The following is a 20,178-nucleotide window of genomic DNA, read 5'->3' on the forward strand; positions in this document are numbered from 1 at the left end:
ATAGCACCCCCTAGGCCCGATGCAGTGTCATCGCTGCTTTTAAGACCAATCATGTCCATGCAGTTAGCCTGGAAATCTGAAAAAAATCATCACGGGTACTTCAAAATATCAATTTGGCTTTTTGCCACCAAGATGAACTCAAATAAATCTCGGAGTAAACTCCATATTTTAAAGCGGGTTTATTGATGACAACAAATGAGAAATAAAACCATCTATTGCAGTTATCATCAGTTTTGATACCGTCAAGACTTTTTTTTTTTTTTTTTTTGCAATCATGGATGGACTTCATGGATTTTAGCATTTGCAACAGACATACACACGCGCACTCACTTAATCACCCAGATAAGTGTTGAGGTAATATGCAAAATACGCTTCAGAATAACAGGCAGAGTACAATCGTTCATACATGAGGCCCAAGTATGTACAGTTTGTACAATATGACAATAAGGTTAATGCGTGACGGTGACATTTGGTTCATCAGTTAAATAAATAAAAAAAATGCTGAAAAAGTGGATTTATCTGGCACCTGCTATTGGCGGAAAATCTTCAGCAGGCCTCACACTCTATATGCAAATATCATCAATTGGCAATGAATTGAAAAAGCACTTGGCAATCAATGAAAAATTGCCAATGTGTATTCTGATTAAGTTCTCAATGGGCTGATGATCATTCAAATAAAAGTGCATTTCATTGTGTCCAATACAAAGAAACAGCCCGACATTTAAAAACAACACTCTTCATAAACATCTGTAATATATTTGTATATATACTATGTCTCTATATTTTCTCTCACTATAGTGCAACAACAGTCAACTAAAAAGAAATGTTGTCAAACCGCAAGCAATTGAAGCTGTTGAACGTCACATTTCTTGCCACAGTAGCAGAACATTTAAAAGGCAACTTAATGATGCTTCAACACAAACATGCCAACATTATACATGTTGTTTTTTTTCCCCTAAATATATATACATATATAGAAATAAATAGCGGCGTTATCATCTTTATCTTCTTTAAATAATTTCCACCTCTATGTGAATGGTGCACATTTAATATAAAGTATCTAAGACACAATTTGAACACGACTGTTTTACATCATATAATTCTCTTATGTCACACAACTTGAGAATGGTCGCACAATGTAAACAATCAGCGTCTTCCACCAGCTGCTGATCAAATGTTGATGCTTTTCTTTTCTTCCCTCCGATATTTCTTTTTTTAGGGGGCGGGGCATACATTTTATGTACAAAGTAGCCAACAACAAAGGCAGGATTGTCAAAAATGTCAAATGTATTGTGTCCCTAAACATGTACCATTTTTTCCAGACTAGCATTGATTAAAAAAAAAAAAACCTGGCGCACAAGCAACATGAATTCTTTGAAGCCATTCTGATATTTAGCAAAATAAAATTCCAAAAACCGATTAATCGGCCAATTGATTAAATATATGAATTTCAGGTCCCATACTTCTTACAACAGCGAAAATATGATTTACAGACTCAACATCCTCAAGAACCCCAAAACAAAACATAAAATCCCTGAAAGTGTTGAAATGCTTAAAAAGGAATGTCGTGATTGAATGATTGGTTGTCCTCTGCGAGTCACAAAGCGGGCGTGCGAGCTAGAAAACAAAAGTCGAATGCACTTGCTGTCAGAAGCTTTTACCCCAAGACGAGCTTCTACAACTTCACATTGCACGTTGCACAAATCCATGAAATACGACGGATGTGGCGGCAGAAGAGAATTTGACTTTTGGTTCTATAGACGGATTTAAGTATTGCTAGCTACTCCTGCTCCAAAAAAAAAAATCTCAATTTGGTGTTAGTACTTTTCCACTGGTAAAAGCAGACAACCAGGTTTTCATATCATCACTCTAAAATAAAGATCGCCTGTCGTTTAGTTTTTTTCCAGGAAACACAAAGAACAGAACTAATATTGATGATGCAGTTTGTTTAAAAAGGCGCTTTTGTGTGAATGCTGAGAGAAACATTCACACATTCAAACATCCAGTTTTTTTCCGTTTGCTAAATACAAAATGGCCATCCATCATTTTTTTAAAATTCTTGTCGTCATTAGCTAACTTAGAGGCTAAATACTTCTTGCCAATCACAAGATGTTATGCAAGTGCACGGCAAAGGATCAATACATCCTTAATCAAACTTGATTGGTTGTTTTTCTTCAGGCGCTGTTAAAAAAATGAATAAATTAGATTAAATATTAGATTAAACTACTTCAATATTTGTATGAAAACCCCGCCTGGGTTGTTAATATAAAACAAGCCGGTAAAATGGTAGACGCGGCGGCAACTGGGTGTTTATTCATGTGCGGCATGGATCGCAGAATCTTTCTACGCTTATCGGCACCTGCAGTCGAGGCCGACCAAATTCTGAAGTGTGATTGATGGACATGAAATATTCCCACCTCAATGGCACGTCGGATTTAAAAAAAAATAAAAATCTCACCGCAACGAGGGCAGACACAAATGGCTTCGGAGATGAAGATGGATCTCGCGTGCTGTTCTCTCGGTTTGTCTGACATTTTTTAAACCGTCAGGAAAAAAAAAAAAAAAAAAACATCATGAAAGTAAAAGATGATAGAAGAAATACATGAGTGCCAAACCAGGAAGTAGGCAAGCACGCTTCTTGTGCAGGAAGTTGAAGCTGCAAGTTTCAATTCAGTCTCAAGGCTCGGGCCTTAAATCTTACCTCAAGTGGAAAGTTTAATGTGACCCTTGGCTTCACAGCAAGCAGTGTGCGGGTGGTCCGGTGACCCTGCTCCGAGTGTTTCCACAATGAGATTCCACTCTGACAACACCTTGATCCAAAAAGCAAGGAATCTTTTTTTTTTAGTTTCATCAGGAGCCCGCCATGAGACCACATCAAGTCCTCACAGCAGTGCAGCAGATGACTTTGCCCGCAACAAAAGTCTCCTTATGCATGAATGAGCCTCAATACGGGTTCATCAAGGCGGCTCAGTGTTACGTCTGTTCACACACACATACACACCTACGCACGCACACACAGACCAGCGTCGTTTTGACTTGAATGGTGTTCGGCGGTGACGTCTCAACATAATGATGCTAGCACAGACTGTCTGCTTTCACGTGGAGGATTTTGGAGAAGCCGGGTCTTTTCTTCAAAGCCTGTAAGAGACAAGGAGTATTTATCAAAAAAAAAAAAAAATCTGGATCCCGGCATCAGGTGAAATCGAATTTGTTGCATTGCACTCTGGACTGTGTGTAGTCGGGATTAAAAATAAATGCAACTGTTAGTCATCAGATGTGCGTACAGTTGTGCAGGTGGGTGCAGAGCACAGTCAATAAATGGAAGATTTAAAGTCCATGAGGAGAGGAAAAAAATGTGTTCTAAATTTGACACACCACCCTGAAGAGTGAACAAAATTCTGCCAAACATGGTTGGTTCAACTGTTGCCAAGGGCTACCAGAATGTACCCCCATGAAACATCTCCGGGCATCTTCTAGAATATTCAAAAACATACAAGCGATTCTGTCAATTGTTACCTGGAGCTTGTTAACCATCTCATCAAATAGTTTCCTGGCTTCGGGGCTGTTGGGGTCTTCAAAGTAGTCTTCAATACCGATCTGCACCACGATGGACTTCAGATTGCGGCACACACCTGGACGCAATGCAAGGAATGCTCATGAAGGGAATATTGATAATTATTTGATTTAATATCAAATCACAGCAAAATATGGATGGCCTCTTTTATATTTGCTTTCCAACTCACTGTTGAAATGAAGCAGAGCTTTGGGGGTGACAGGCGTGGAGGTAAGCACCAGCATCTCCAGGCCCTTCAAACCCTCCCTGCAGACCTCTGCTGCCACCTCCTGGTTGATTTCACTCACGTGGTCCAACTCCAGCACTTGAAGGCGCATGCAGTTCCGTGCTGTAAAAACAGTCATCAATTTTCTCTCGTATTGGATTAAGTGAGGTCTCACAGTAGCTCGGAGGTGCCCAAAATATATAATTGTCACTTACCCAGTGAGGCCAGGCCCTGAATGCCACATCCAGCCCCCCCCACACCGAGCGCACGGAGATGCGGCCAGCACCTCCCGATGGTCTGGAGGCATCTGTTGCTGAAACGAGCCGGCTGTTGACTGAAAGCGAAAAAAATAAATCAGTTTAAGGCGTAATGTCGTAACCTAATTCGTTTTTCCTCTCAGTGCCATAATTACCAAGGGTGTAATGGTGCCACCTGCAGGGAGATAATGTCTCTGCACCCGGCTCCGAGGGCCCAGATAACTTCTTGTCCAACTGGGTCTGTGGCACTCCTGAAACATGCAGCAATAGATATTTTCTAAAATTTGAAGATCTTGTTGCAAAAAATGGTTGACCCTTGGAGCGACCCTACGAAGGCCGACCTGTAAGTGACGGCTTGCAGAGCTCGGCAGTAGCAGCTGGCCAGCCAGAGGGAGCGGTCGGTCAGCAGGTTAGGACAATGCGAGATCTTCAGGATGAGCAAATTACTTCCAGTGGCCTTCAGCAGGGCCTCCAGTCCTTCCTCCAAACACCCTCTGACAGGCATACCAACAAAAATGCAACTTTTATGTATTTCTGGTGGTTGATAAATATGTATTGAATGTGAAAACAAGCTCCAACAAGAAATTTTGTTTTTCTGCAGCTCACCGTGTGCTTTTGAGGTACTCCTCTTTGGTTTCCTTCTTTCCACGCTGTCGCGGTTTGAGGTTCTGCAGGATGAGCGAGTGCGTCTGAGTGCACCACTGAGACAACGTTCCCAGCAACTAACACACAAAGAAGATTTGTCATGGTTGTGACTTCAAACCAACTCAAAATGACTTGAAATAAAACGGTTTCTTTGAATTAGATCTCAAGAATTAAATAGACAACCAACCTTGGAGGAAATGCGTGCGTTCTCCAGCAAAACTCTGGTCCACACGGCCGGGTGGCGGGCCACAAACTTCCAGTCTCGGCAGACCTCGGCAGCTCTCAGCAGCGTTTTGGTATCCAAGTAGGTGAAGATGCAAAACAAACCGGCGCGCATCTTCAGGATCTCGGGACTGATCACCTCGTTGGATTTAGACGGGCTCTTCTCGTGGCGACACGGTTTGCTGTAGACGCCTTCACTTCGACCTGTTGACAGATGAAAAAGTCGGGGAAAAAATGAGAGACAATCAATTTTCAAATTAAACGACAACTATTTTGATCGACATGTTTTTCCGATTTTGACGATTTTATTGGTACACCGCGGAACCCACCCTGTTCCAAGTGTCGCCTATTTTCTGCACTGAACGTAGGAAAAATATTTAGACTTTGGGTTTTAAACATAGATGGTGAGTCTTGGAATTTTTCTGACACATCTTGTATTTTGGGTTTTAAACATAGATGGTGAGTCTTGGAATTTTTCTGACACATCTCGTATTTTTGGTCCAAGCCTCTAATTGACATATTTGATTCAATTGGCCGATACGTTGCTTGCACCAGATTGAGCTGCATTTGTAACGGATGTACAGACACGGTAGATATATATAGGTGTGAAGGTATTCATTTGCAGAGTGATCCTAACAGCTTTGTGTGTGTGCAGCTTGCGAAAAAGAGCGAAAATAAGCATTGATGGGAGGGAGATGGCTCGGGAGGTGACTCATCTTCATCTTTATCCAAGGCCGTCCGTCTGCTCCGAACCATCAGGCCTGTGAACCACCGCTGACACTCTCGCTTTCCTCACATATACACTGCGCCTACACTTACGACTGCAGAATGAACCCAAAAATAATTTATTTGCTAAGAGAAAAAAAAAAAACGTGGGTATGCGAATATAGCTAATATCTGAGAAAGCCATCTCCCGGTAAGGAACTACGTCAGAGGAACACCATGTCGAGTATGACAAAAACGTTTGTCATATGGGGGTCCTTTCCATATGGCAGCACATTTTGAGTCATGGTATTGCATTGGAATGAGTATAAAACTCATTACAACCCAAAAAACGCTTCCTCTCAGTTGTTTTGCTATTAATACACCACGAGGTGGCACTGTGGCTTAAAGTAGGATATCAAGTCATTTTTCCGGGAAGTCATGAATTTGATGATGTTAAAAGAAAAAAATAATAAATTCGAATTGAGAAGATTTCCCAAAACGCAATGAATAGGAAATATTTTTGGAATTTTCATTCAAATTGTTTTCTGTCTCACTTGTTTGTTTTTAAATTCAGGTAGTTTTTTAAAGCGGTTTGTTGGGTTTTATTTCTATTTTTTTTTAAATGCCTTGTTTTAGTTTAGCATTTATGACATTTAGTATTAGCTTCATTTTTCTTTTATATTTGTAGAGTGTTGGGAAACATTATTAAGATTTTGTAATAAAATAAAGAAAACTATAATTCTGGAATGAGTGTTTAAGAATTCTTTCCGTCTTCTGTATGGATGCACAACAATAATAAAATTAATAAATGTTTCGCAATAACTATTGTGAACTTTAGTTATTTCATGAACTTATGAGGTATAGTTTCTTAGATTTATTTTTTAAGAATTTGTTTACCACTAACAAAACAGTTTCTTCAAATTTCAGCTGTTTTGCTAGTTTTGGTGACCTTGTTACCTGCGTTGGGTCGATATCCGGCCCTGCCGTGGTAAGGATAGGGGGCGCCAGACTGCTGCTGCACTTCCGCCACCGCTCTCCTCTCCTGCTCCCACATGTCCACTTCGGACTCGGTTGTCCGAGAGCCCACGTCGGACACGTCTCCCTCCTCTCCCTCGGTGCTGTTCCTATAAGGCCGTCGCTGCCAGTTCTGGATGGCCTGTTTGCGGAGCCCCCAGTTCCTGCCCCCTCCGCCACATCCAGGGGAGCGCTCGTACGCTACTTCGTTCAGGCGGCACTGCATGTGGTAGTACTGAGCCTCGGGGCACTCCTCCATGGGGTGCATCTCCACACTGTCGCTATCATATCCGCCGGAACCCTGCGAGACCGACTTGATCCGACCCGATGCGCTGTAATGACAAGATTAATCGTGAGAATTGAATCCACATGTCATCAGAGCTTCGCTGCGCTGAGAACTAGCTTTCGATATAACTGAATTCACCTGACTGTTGTGGTGCTGCTGTTTTGGTTAGCAAATAAGATCAAATGGGATCTTCTGTTAATTACTTAATGATGTGTAAAAAATAGCATCTATGAACTGAGATGATCACTTTTGTAAACACAAATGTCAACCTCGCACGGCTAATGATTGATCGTATACAAAAAGTAAAAATAGCAATCACATTGACGCAAGACAAGGCTTATGTTGGTTGTATAAATATCTGATGAGGTCACAGAACAGTTGCACAGTTAGTCCAAGACGAGGAGCTCATCACTAAGACAGAAGGCTGATGGGCCCAACCGGGTGTCTCCATGACTAACTCCAGGCCGGGAAGTGTGTGACGTCCCAATAAGAAACATTTGCACCCCAACTGGCGGCTCAGTCGGACCTCACGCGGTGACTGGATGTCAATGTGTGAACTCACACAGTATTTTCCCAAGATATGCGTTTGTACAGTCACACTCTTAGCTCATAGAAGAAGACAGGTGTTCCTGAGATAGAGCGTGTCTTTGTAAATGACAAATTGGCTTTCACGAGGGGAAAGTGATGTGCATTCGTTTTGACGTCACATTAGCAGTCATTGAGCTCCTAGCCAATGTATATATGATATGTATACGTTGAGAAGATAATTTGAAAAATTAAAAAAAAATGGTCACAAATTGGTGAGAATAAGGTAATTCAGTTGCAATTTGACATGCATAAAAGGTGCAATGTTACAAAATACAACTGTAATTTGTGAGGATAAAGTGAAAATTGTAAGAATAAAGTTTTATATTACAAAAAAAGTAATTTTACAAAATGAATAAAGCATTATTTTAGGAGATCAAATGATCATCTGTGCACCAAACTGTAATTCTAAAGTTGCAATTTATATGGCGTGGGCTTGTAACTACGTGACAAATAATTGACACCTCACAGGCTCCGCCTTCTTTCTCTAATTGGTTGTTTTTCTTCAAACCTGCTAACTTCTTGTATGCCTGAGCTGGCAGAGCGTATTTATCATGTCCTGAACTAACTGTACTTGTCCAATCATAATAAGTCAACAAATATATCAATATTTTTTTTTTTTGGAAAATTAAAATAAAAACAGCAGCACCTTACCCCGTACTAGGGGAGGAGCGTCTTTCAGATGCTTGGTAGATGCCTCTTGTACTTCCAGAGATGCTGGAGTTTCTCTGCGGACACACATCAAGATGTCGATTTTTCCGAAAAACAAGAAAGTCTGAAGTTGTATGAATAATGTGGCAAAGTGTATTCTGCCGCGACCTGTGTTCACGCATGCTGGGCTGCGTGTGGGCGGGAGACACCTTTTATTCTCCTGCTGGGTCTTTAATTGCTTCCCAAGTGGCTAGAAGGCTTTAAATACATCTAAACATCAAATCATACCAAAGCCTCATTTGCAATTTTATGACATTACATAGGCTGCTCATGTCTTGTATTACAGCAGTAGTACAAATATGCAAAATAACCAGAGCAAATCATTAATTGTGGCATTGATTTCTTAGATTGACCTGAAGGTGGAGCACGAGTGCAGCGTTAAGAAAGCTTCATCACAAGATTTTTTTTTTTTTAATAGTGTGAGCACAATCTGACCTTCACTCTTGCGTTGCCCTGAAGCTGTGTGCTGCCGGAGCTTTTGGATTCAGATCCACTTTACAGTACACGAATGTGAGCGGCTGCCAACGACACATAAAAACTTGCCCTCTCTAAATGTAAAATGCAGCCTGCCATTGGCCTTGCGCCCGCTATAAAAAGTAAGAAGGGTAAATGGAGTCACTTAGCTTCCAGTCAATCAACTGAACCAAGTTTGACCGAGTTGAGTTTTCAGGTTATCAAATTGCTATAATCAATGGCGATCAATCACCGCCCGACACCAAAATCATATCCTTGAAGAAGAAGCAAGAACTGGTTTCCACGGAAACGCATCCATCTGTGCAATAGAGCAGGTGGCCTCTCTCTCTGTTCCTCTCAAGCACTCTCTTCCCGAGATTCTGGATGATGATCTGAATAAGTGACATGCTCGGCTGTTTCGTTTTAATCAATGTGGGATGAGATAAACAAAACTAGTTTATGTATCCCTGTCAATTCTGGCCTTTTATTTTATTCTAATAACATACCATAGATTTGAAATTGCAACCCCAGCGTGATGCCGGTGCAACGCTTTCCTTACCTGGCGTCCGTTGCCCTTGCCCTGGAGACTGCAGCGTCCTAAGCTTCCGTTGGGCGTGGTGCCGCAGCTACTGATGATTTGCAGCTGCTTCTCAGCACGGTCGGCACGGTCCAGCAGCTCCTCGATGAACTGCTGCAGGCGAACTTTGGCGTTGGCCTCGCGCGCCGCAGTCTCCTGCAGGAACTGGTCGATCTGGGCCACCTCCCTGGGAGACAAATAGAATATTTAACCCATTTTGTACGGTTTTGACATGACAAACTATCATTATTTATCTTCAATGTGCATGTCAACAAAGTTGCATCACACAACCTGCGCCACAACTTAGACCTGTTTTTACCTGGTCTTAAGTCTGTTTCAAAAACAGAAACTGAACCTCAGAGTATGACACATGCTGATTGTAAGGTGTTCTTATGCAAGAGTTTAACATTTCTTGAAATTAGGGCGCTCTGGGCTAAAAATAATGCACCATCAAGCTCAGATAACTTCTTTCATGTCGCTCTAAAATGACTCCTGGAGATCCACAGACACCAAGCAACAAGTCAGTCTTTTAATAATTGCTCAATTAGCTCGAACCCATCTACGTAAACGAGCAATAAGATCAACACGACAGTATGTAGAAGACTTTGACATGGCAACAATTGATGATTTGAATTTATGAATCTTTGTCTGCACTTCTTGACACAATGCGACTGCTTGTGTGCTTGCTTGTAAGACAAAGACCATTTTATCCATCTCAACTGTCTCCCCCATCTGCTATGTGCGGCTGGCACTCTGATTCAGAGCTCTTGCAAACAGATTTTAAAAATAGACCGGCCCGAATATTAGGCACAGCGTTATACCGAGAGCCGCATAACACATGATCTTTGACGACAGTTTTGGTTTGAAATAATGACGTACTGATGTTGACAGACGGAGCAGTAAAATTTACTCACAAACATGCAAAGCGCTAGTCACAGTGTCGTCTAGAATAGTTCATAGTATCCCCAATTAAAATTAATGTTATGTATGGGTAGTTATGGTGCAAAACTGTAGGTCCCTTATTTACGAGTGAATATTTCTCTCATGAGATTTAAAACCGTATTGCGTTCTTCCATGATATTTATAGCTAGCGCTTCATTGCAGTCCTCTTGTCAGATCAAGCTCGTCCACTACAGTGTAGACACCTCCATGTAACGGGCCTGAATAATAAAACATGTGAGCTTTTGAAAGAGGGATTCTCTTTGAATGCTAATGAAGATCCTTTCACAGGTGTTGCCGACACTTTGCGCAAAGCCTCATCAATATTTAACGAATAAAGATGATTAACCGAAAGAACCCAAATGAATGATAAAAAAAAATGCACGCGAAAATTTGGCAACTCGTAATTGACCCTCACGCTCAAAAATGAATTTTCTTGAACGGCTCAAATGTGTTTTGCATAAACTGTTCGAATTCATGCTCGAATTACTCCCCTGCTTTCATTTACCTCCAAGGCAGAAAATAATTTATCAGTCTTTAGTTGATTTGTCACATTTATGAATCCTGCAGCTCGGAGGACTTTGCTTAAGTGTCCTGTTGTCGCCTAGCAACTCTCATATTTTCATCCTTCTCACCTCTGATGGTCCAACCGTGATTCTGTAAAAGCTTCATAACACGCAGTGACTTTTAAAAGGCCGTGTCTCCGTTAAGGAATGCTTAGTCATGGACTCAGTCGGACACGCACCGACGGTGATGCTCTTTTTCCATCTTTGCTTAGCTGTTCTGTACTTTAGAGTGTGAATGATCTCACTGTTTGACTGCCAGCTTCTCCTCGGGGACAAACTGAGAAATAGAGAGGCAGAACGAGAGAAAAAAGATATCCTGCTTTGACAAGCCTTGGATTATCTTCGAAAAGGCAGAATATATTGCTTTGGAGCTCATTAGGGTATGAGGGTGTACCTAATAAAATTAAATTAAAATTAAAAAATATGGCCGCCAGCTACTTGTGCAAGAAGCGACCGCTTTAATCAATGACAATGTAATAAATTATTTTTTTAGGATATTAGATAAGTAAATTTTCATTGGGATTTTAAATGATGCAATATTTTATGCATACTTTTTACAATAAATAACAGTAGATTTTAGTAAACAGAAGATGATAACAAAATTTGCGCATCTTTAATCTACCTCTGCTCTCGTGAACATTACTAACTTTACTATACACTCGTTTAATTAACAAATAGCTTTTGTTCTCTTACTGGGCAACGTCGTAAATGCTTCACTGGCTGTTATTGAGTACAAAGAAAAAAAAAAAATCCTCGTGCTGTATGAGAACTTCAAACATGTTTATCAAACTCATTTCCAGAAATGATTTCCATGGCCACACTGTGCGATTCATGTCCAAACAAGCCTTCTATTTACGGAACCTGAAAAATGAGCCAGCTCACGAAGTAGCTCAGTTTAAAGGACAATCAGACAAATGGACAAAGTATCGGGACAGACAACCATAATGGCGATACTCAAACCACCTGCAATTGTCAGATTTGATTAGCAGCAATGCTATAATCCAAGTTGTTTTCAGCCAGCAGCAAAAAATAAAGAAACAGGCCTCAGTCTTTCAAAACTCTCGCCTGCAAATGGGATATTTGACGCATTCTCATTTCCCACGGTGAAAGAGGACACAGTCTAGAGCTGCAGAAAATCAATCCACTAATGAAGGCTGATAGAAAAAGAATTGGTTGGCACAGCAATACAAAAAGCAGCACTGTGCACATTAACCAGAGATGAATTATGATTTGGCGTCAAACCCCTACGTGATATGTTCAAAACCCCTCGCAATGAGGTTGTAATTGAGATTCTTTGAGTTGGATTATTTTTTTGAAATGCGGTATATGCAGTTTATAATTAGGGAAGTGGGTTCTACTAAATGAAAACAAAGTTGGATTTCATCTGTTTGACTATACCAAGCCTGTCCACTTACTGCTGCTTGTGGCTGAGCTCTGCTTCCTTGTTCACCAGGTCCTGTTTTAGGTTGGCCAGCATTTCCACCGAGACGTCCACCTGCCTGGACAGCTCCAAGGCCTTGTCCTCGAGTTCTTGCTTCTCCTGGCTGAGCCGCTCGCTCTCGTGCTTGGCCCGCTCCAGCTCGGAGCTCTTTCTCTCCAGCTCGGCCTGGAGACGGCCCACTCGGGCCGCTATTTTCTGCTCCACCTACAGGATGACAGATGTTTAAGTTGTGCTCTTGTCCGTGAAAAACAGTGTTGGGAATTAACAAAGGACGATAACTAATGTCGGTAGCGTACATGACATTACAAAAGCGTTTCTATCATAATCGTTGGCGATTCCATTCACTGAATCAGAACAATAAATTCAATTAATTTAATTAATTTGACATTTTTATCACCAAAGGTTTGCAATGCAATTTTCAGGCTTTTAACGGAGTTAAGTCGGACAATTTTGCCCCAACGCTTCATATTAGCACCCTCTATTGGTTTAAAGTTGATACTGCAATACTGTCAGCCAAATTGGACGTAGTTTGTCCCCATCATCAAAATGGCCTTACCTCTTCAGACAGCTTCTCCATCCTCTCATCTAGCTCAAGACGTTCAAAGGCGCGTGCCTTCAACCTTGCCAGGCCTTCTTCATAAGCCGCCTCCACTGCACTGGCGGCCACGTTAGCTGCTACGGCCACGGCTGTACTGGGGTTCCCATAGGGTCCCGGGTCTGTGGATGTCATGGCCGTCTTCATCAAAATCTCCCCCAGAGGAAACTCCACATTGGGGATGTACCTGGCCGAAGTGTTGGAGCTCGCCGGCGTCAAACTCAAGTCGTCTACGCACGGAAGCTCTCGACAGGGGAAGCGGCGTTCTTTCAAAGCCGACGGCCGAAGCGGTTCAAAGGACTCGTTATTATTGGGAGGCGGCAGGAGGGCTCCCTCTGTCACGAGGGGGAGCAGGGCGGCTGCGTCGCAAACGCTGTTGGACTTGGAGAGGACGTAGAGGGTCTCGTACGTGTGGTTGTACTCCAGGTGGGCGCGTAAGGATGAGAGGCTTCGGAAGCGCTTGTGCTCCCCACAGCGAGGACAGCGGTACGGCAGGTCCAGAGAGGCCATGCCGCGCGGGGTCCGCGGGGAGAATCGGACGGCGCTCACGCAACCGGACGGTGGCGCCGGCGGGTCAACGACCCATCGGATGCTCTCATGGTGACAACACTCGCAGTCGACCAAGCAGGCTGATGACAGATCTTAGAAGCTCACATAGTGGCAACTCCCACTTGGTCTTTTCACGCCATCATCATTGCCTAGATGAAAAGAAAACAAAAAAGCAATTTGAGAAAATAGCTGATCAGTTAATTTTGGTATAACCAACTCTCGATTTTGGCCGTAATTCCAGTGTCAACCACTAGATGGCGACATACTAGGTAGTTTGAGATGGTATACATTTACAAAAAACAAAATCAGGAAGTAATAATAATAATAATAATAATAATGGTCCAGCACAGCTAGATTTTTCTCAGTTTTTTTTAATGTCACCCACTTTAATCCAGTTTTTATGTCCACAGAAAGCAACAAGTAAACAATAGATTTATAATTTGAATCTTTGGTTATCATTAATAATACATATGATTTTTAGGAAACTATGGAAACATGAAACCCTTGTTCCACTGGCCTACACTTGCTGTGACAATCTGTCATACATGTAAAAGTGCTTTAAGGACAACCGAGGGAAGCAACAGGAAATGGATCCATTACTGAGAGTGCTCCTGAACTCCAGTAAGCCTTCCTTTGCCTTCAAAGGCCTCGCTATAATCAAAACTCTCTAATCAAGCACTGTGTTGATTAATAGGTCAAAGGCAGTCTTGGATTGCAAGCTACTCAAAAGGATTATGTACAAAGTAGCAGCTGTCTGCTCTTTCTTGCGTTTAAAAATAATGCAAGCATTACCATGGCCACCATTTGAGGAACAATGGCAGTCCATGTATTTAGATTACCATTGCATGACAAGACTGTATTCTCCCCCAGGACCCATGTACCCAAATCTCAACAATGGAAACTCTAAAACTACGAATAACTATAGCCAACAAACTTTTTTTTTTTAGATGGCACAGCAGTCAGCTATGGCCTTGAGTCTCCCAGCCAGCGTGTGCCAGGAAATGTCACCTTCGTCAAGCCCAAATAAACAGTAAAGGCACGGAAGCGTTCCGAGCTTGGAACGCCTGAGAGGCGCCTCCTGCAGGGGAAGATTCAGCTCTCGCAGCAGGATCGCGACGTGTGTCGAACCCAAAAAAATAAAAAAGGAAAATCCCTGCATTCACTCAACGGGGAAAAACAACATGTCAGTCATCAACCTTCTAACTAGATGTCACGAAAAGATAAATGCTTGTGATGATGCCTTTAAAAGGATCATAATAAAACAATCCCCCGCGTAATCACTGTTGGCTTTTTACAAATTTACCAATTTATATATTTTTTAAAGTTTTAATTTCAAACAACTTGGAAATCAACCGGCGTCACAGCACCTTTTATGTCCAACTGTACTGTTATTCTGCCATAGCCATTCTACCATGACAGGGCGTCAAATATACTGCACCTCACTAATGGGGCCGAGTAGCCTTGCACGACTTATTGTCTACTAAAAAGCTGCTTTATAAAAAGGCTGGTAAACATTCTCAGCACAACACAGTAGCACACACCTCCTAATTACAAGCGTAGTAATAAAAACCTTGTTAAATTAATACCTCAAAACTGAACATTATTATCTTTATAAAGAACTAATTGCTACACTGAATGAATTGGATCTAATTAGAAGTGCAGGTGAGCGTTAAGCGGAATACGAATGAATTTGATTAAAGGCAGTGAAAGCCAGACTATCAAAAGGCTCTGAAAGATGATAAAAAGCAAAAAAAAAATCACAAAAAGAAGAGTTTGATTGACTTCCTAAGTTAAAGCCTCTTCTTCTACGATGTTTTCTTCTTCTCTGTAGCGAGATGCTGCCCCTCACAGGGCAGTCTTGGTACTACGCCAGACACGAATACGTACATACTATTAGTTAGATCTCTAGTAATCATTCAAGTACAAGATTATTATCTAAATATGAAAGTAGTACTTACATTAGCATCAGTGAGGATTTTAAAAAGCAATAAAACAGTTGGACTTTTTTTTTCCGAGTCTCTCACGTTCCACGATTAAGATGTTATAAATCACTGAGTCTACCTCACTTAAGTCAGCAAAAAGTTTGCTCCTGTGTGTCTGGGATTTTTAGTGCACATTTGTTTTGCTTGCATGCGTGAGAAAAGGAACAAATCACGCCTGGCCTATACCCAGCTTTATTTTTTTCTTTAGCCAGCGATATTCCGACACTGTGGTCAAACAAGCAGAGTGTTACCAGGCGCATAATAAAAAGTGCCAAGACTTGTGTTCTCAGAGGTGTGACACGAGAATCAACCCACACTTAAGAAAAAGCACCTTTTCCACCGTGCTGTATTGACAGTCCAGGCTTGCGAGTAAATACAAGCGGCGCACATTCACTCGAGCATTTTGGCAGTGCAAGCCTTTGACATGTCTTACTCGAGTCTAAAGACATACAATATACGCTACCTCAGGAGGGTTAGCTAGGAGCTCAACGAGGCCTGCGAGCTCCTGCGTGAGCATGTCGAAGTGTTTTAGCACCGCTGAAGGCGAGGGGACTCCCGTGACAGGACAAGTTCACTACCTGAGGCTCGGCAACTGACAGCCAAGGGCACAGAAGAAGCACTTCAATATTATTGCTATTCCGCTTTCTGACACAGAAAAAATATTGTAAAAGTCCACAAATGAAGGATGACAAAAAGAGCAGAACTAACTTGTAAACATGCTGGTTCATTGAGGGAGCCAAATCTATTTCTATTCATATTCTATAAAGCTTGTCCAATCGCTCTGCCAAACTGCATCCTCGGTGAGGGGAGAAAAAATAAATAAATCAGCTCAAGTCAAATATTTGCATGCAACACAGCCCCAGCAAAACAAATTGACCAAGCGACGGCTTTAAACTTAAAAATACTTGCACGTTAAGGTAACTTTGTGATTGCGTACAGTATAAGCAATGAAAGAGTTAGTATACCAAAATATGCCACCACTGAAAGTACCACTCGTAAAATTGTACAAGCTTAAACTATAAATGCATAATTGCCTACTTAAATGATAATGACTTGCTCCTATGTTTTATTATTCTCTCCATTAATATTATATTATTAGTATTGTTATTTACACAAAGCATTTATTTATAATATATATGTAAAATAATCATTAGCCTTGATAATGATTAGCCTTTATGGTTATTATTAGAATAATAGTGTACATATGAGATATTTTGGAATTAAATCAAATATTATATTTAGTCTAATAGTAAAATGCATACCTATATATTTATGAGTACATAACAAAAAATGAAAATACCCAAGATAGTTCATAAAATGGTGCTGACTCTTATCTGCCATACAACTTATACGAGTAAAATAAATGTTTTTACGTCACTTCTTCCACACAACTAACATTTTGTCCTCAAGTCCACTATCTCCATCTGTTTGAATTTTTGGTTCAGAGAAGCCCCTTGCTTGGCTGTTAGCTTTCTTTTTAAATTTAGCATTCTTAGTCCACTCACAGCACAGGGACGCTTTCTTCCTCTTCATTTGTTTTGACGTTGAGCAATAGTTTGGAAACGTGCTACCCAGACCTCCGGGACTTTGTAATGTGTCACTTTTGTGCAACACGAGAAGAATCCTAAAAGCAGCGCTCACTGTGGTGCTACCCAATTGGTATTGGCAGCGAGATTAGGGGAATGATGGGACAGTGAGACTCAATGACTTCCTCCAATGGGAGCTGATGGCTACACTCATAACAATCACTACACAGACACACACAGACACACACACCCTCCCTGCCACTGTCTACTATTGATTGAGACAAGGATCCAAAGAAATAATTATACCCTCGCTTGCAAATAGCAACATGGCATAGAATGTAACCTAAAGTGACCTGGTGTTTCCACGGACCACACTGGCGGAGCAAGTGGGGGGGCTGCGGGGGCACGACCTCCCGAACCCAAATATGTGTGGGTCCTACAGGTGCTATACCATTTAATAGACTTTTGTGTATTTTTTTTCTAGGATTTTTTTTCATATTCTCCCATAGTTGACACATATTGAATTTTTGTCAGAATTTTGTGAATAAATTTATGGCTTTTGTCAAAAAAAAAAAGGTTTGTAGACCACCTGCAATATTTTTAAATCCCCATGGCCACCCAAGGAAAAAAATCCTAGCGCCACTAGTGCACATAAGTCCTGCTCCAGACTACCAGTTTACAATATAAAGTACTATGATATATTTTGGGTTTATGCTTTTTTCAATACGAAAAGCTGTGTCCTTTTTTAAAGACACACACAAAAAAAAAATGGCGACAAAGGCTCCAAGAAGGATTTGTGAAGCAAATGAGGCAGACAATGTCTGGTGAGATAAGTGGATGAATGTCTGAGGTCTTCTCATGTTCATCCCAAGCTTGAGAGGATGTGATATGCAAAATATACACTATGCAAATGCTGCACATTGTTAAGATTCATGTTTGATTTTTACATGAAGTATTTCAAGCTGGGATGTGAAATCATTTCCAGTACTGGACTTCTATTAACAATTATTGACCGTAACCAAAACAATAACATTTTTCAGGGTATCAATTATGCACAGACTTTCACTATTCATGCACAATCCCCAGACAGTCCCCACTGCACATAAATAATTTTGAGGAAAATATTTTTCTGATGACTGCACCATTTGGGTAGACTGACCCACATATGGCCACGGAACACTTTGGAACAATATCAGGAGACATTCCAATTGTGGGTCATTATTTCCTTTCCTGCTTTTTGCAAAAGAGAAAGCGATTGAATACGTTGCATAAGTGACATTTTCATTCGTATTTTTCTAGGCATAGAGAATTTTCGACTGTGATAAAAGTTGACACCCTCAAAGGCCAGAATCATGAGCCACATCTTTGATTTGTAACGAACGCTTGAACGAACATCATTGCACATGCAGCTCCAACAACGTGCCCATGGGTTCGCACGATAAATACACAACGCGCCAAAGTAAATTACAATAAAACTTGGATTATTATGACAGGGGGAAGAATCAGTATGACATATTTTGCCTATTAAAGCAACCCACATGAAACATCAATCCGGGTAAATATTGTGTTTACGCTGTGTAGTATGTGTCGCGGTTGTTCACTGTCAAGTTATTAAAATGATGGACTTCATCTTAATGTCACACACGCAATTTAATGGATTTTCCCATACCACACACATGCACTCAAGTCAACCACGCTGGAGGATGTTCCATCTTATCTCAGCATCTTTTTGTTGTTTCTCCCTTTTCTACAACATGCACATGAGTGCGCCGGCTCTGATTTGTCACGCCTTGTAGTCACACCGAGTTTGCTAAACTATTCTTGCACTCTTCTTGCCTCGGAGTAAGGAGCGACATTTTTCTGGAGGGTGTTAAGTCAATAGGGCTGAGAAATTACCATATTTTCCACAAATTAAAGCCTTCAATTAGAATTTATGAGTCAACTATAAATTTAGAAGAATGGAGGTTGACTGTAAAAAAGGATCTTAAATGTTTTTTCTTAGCATAAAATACATTGTGAATAGTGTCTATAAAATTATCCAAAAGCACTAATGAGACTTTTCCAATTAATTCTCAGTAATTCTCATGGGAACTTCCCATTTATAATGTTAAAAAAAATCTGATCTTGACTTATGGAAATTTACCAGAAACTTTCCACTTTCCCACCCCTTTGACATGTGAAAAATATTCTGTGCTTTAAATTTGTGGCGTGCACAAAGTCCGGCTTGTGGCCGTTGCATCTCGTGTAGCAACCTTCCAAGCAGGCCGAGCACAAGCTGCTCCATTGATCACCATCACACATGGCAGCCATGCAGGCAGGTAGGAACTGGCTGCATAACATCATGTGGGCGTGGACCAGCCCCAACAATCAGCACATGACATTTTTGGTGCGTAAACGATCGAGGGCCCTGCTTGCTTGCAAAGGTGCGCGGACATGGGGTGCAGCTGCAGAAAAGAGCGCAACACCCCCCCCCTCATCTCCTTTTAGCTTCCCACCGCTAATATAGGGGGGACGTCAATTAGCCGCACGGGAAGCGCCCATGACGCGATGGATCGGCCGCGCGCGCGCGCACACGTGCATATACATTAAGGATATGATAGGATTTGTTCTTAAAGAATGAAAAGACTCACCTAGCTGTGTGAATCTTCTCGTGCTCATTTTCCCTCCCTTTGCCGCTATACGGAGCAAGGAGGAAGCGCTCCAGCCCTCCTTGACGTCACAAGGCTGCTGCAGCAGAGAGAGAGAGAAAAAGGGAGAGGGAGATGAAGAGTAAGCCTGAAGAGGAGAGGAAAAATAAACAAACAGAAAAGAAAAAAATATCCACATACCCCCTCCCCTTTTCTGAAAGTGCAAAATTGGGTTTGCTGACCACAAATCTCATTATCAGCAAAATCATTTGGCAATAAATTATGTTAATCATTCCCTGGATGTAAAAGTCATTGATCCCTTCCTGCCTCCCTCCCCCCTAAACCGTTTTGTATTATGTCGTATTTTAACAAAATAAGCATTCTATAATATTATTATTTATAAAAACATAGTGATAAAATGATCAATTCAATCATTTGATATGCAAGGTGTCCCATAAAATATATTGCAGCTGATATCTCTATTTATTTATTTATTTTTGCAGATTAAGCCCATTGGAATAAATGAAAAAAAAAAAATGAAATCCAATCTAAAATACTATTGGAAGTATGAAAACACATTTATTTGTGGCTGTTTTTTGAACTGTATTTTCTAATTCAATGTTTCTGTATGTTTTAATTATACTGCATTTAAAACATTATTTTTATTGTCACTATTATATAATTCATCATCATTTTTAACAATTCACTTCATCTCATGT

General features: G+C 41.1%; 1 protein-coding gene across 2 annotated transcripts; it reads right to left on the reverse strand.

Annotated features, from left to right (window-relative positions):
* Positions 1-164: 164 nt before the first annotated feature.
* On the reverse strand, positions 165-19,548 carry fbxo41 (F-box protein 41). Of its 2 annotated transcripts, none has more exons than XR_015858155.1 (14): positions 12,737-13,303; positions 12,155-12,384; positions 9,217-9,421; positions 8,148-8,221; positions 6,566-6,954; positions 4,869-5,107; positions 4,643-4,758; positions 4,378-4,530; positions 4,192-4,287; positions 3,995-4,113; positions 3,744-3,902; positions 3,517-3,632; positions 3,002-3,138; positions 165-2,810 (listed from the first exon to the last, which is right to left on the reverse strand). XR_015858155.1 is itself a non-coding variant. In XM_088374539.1 (14 exons), the coding sequence occupies exons 2-14, from the start codon at positions 13,283-13,285 to the stop codon at positions 3,076-3,078; spliced, it is 2,508 nt and encodes an 835-aa protein (XP_088230665.1). In that variant the 5' UTR covers positions 13,286-13,473; positions 19,463-19,548; the 3' UTR covers positions 165-3,075. The 2 variants fall into 2 exon arrangements, 1 of the variants encoding a protein (XP_088230665.1); XM_088374539.1 differs by adding an exon at positions 19,463-19,548 and having other exon boundaries at positions 165-3,138; positions 12,737-13,473.
* Positions 19,549-20,178: the final 630 nt, after the last annotated feature.

The sequence above is a fragment of the Syngnathus floridae genome, chromosome 4 (genome assembly GCF_059516105.1).
Source record: "Syngnathus floridae isolate MCC-2025c chromosome 4, RoL_Sflo_1.0, whole genome shotgun sequence".
NCBI classification, from domain to species: Eukaryota; Metazoa; Chordata; class Actinopteri; order Syngnathiformes; family Syngnathidae; genus Syngnathus; species Syngnathus floridae.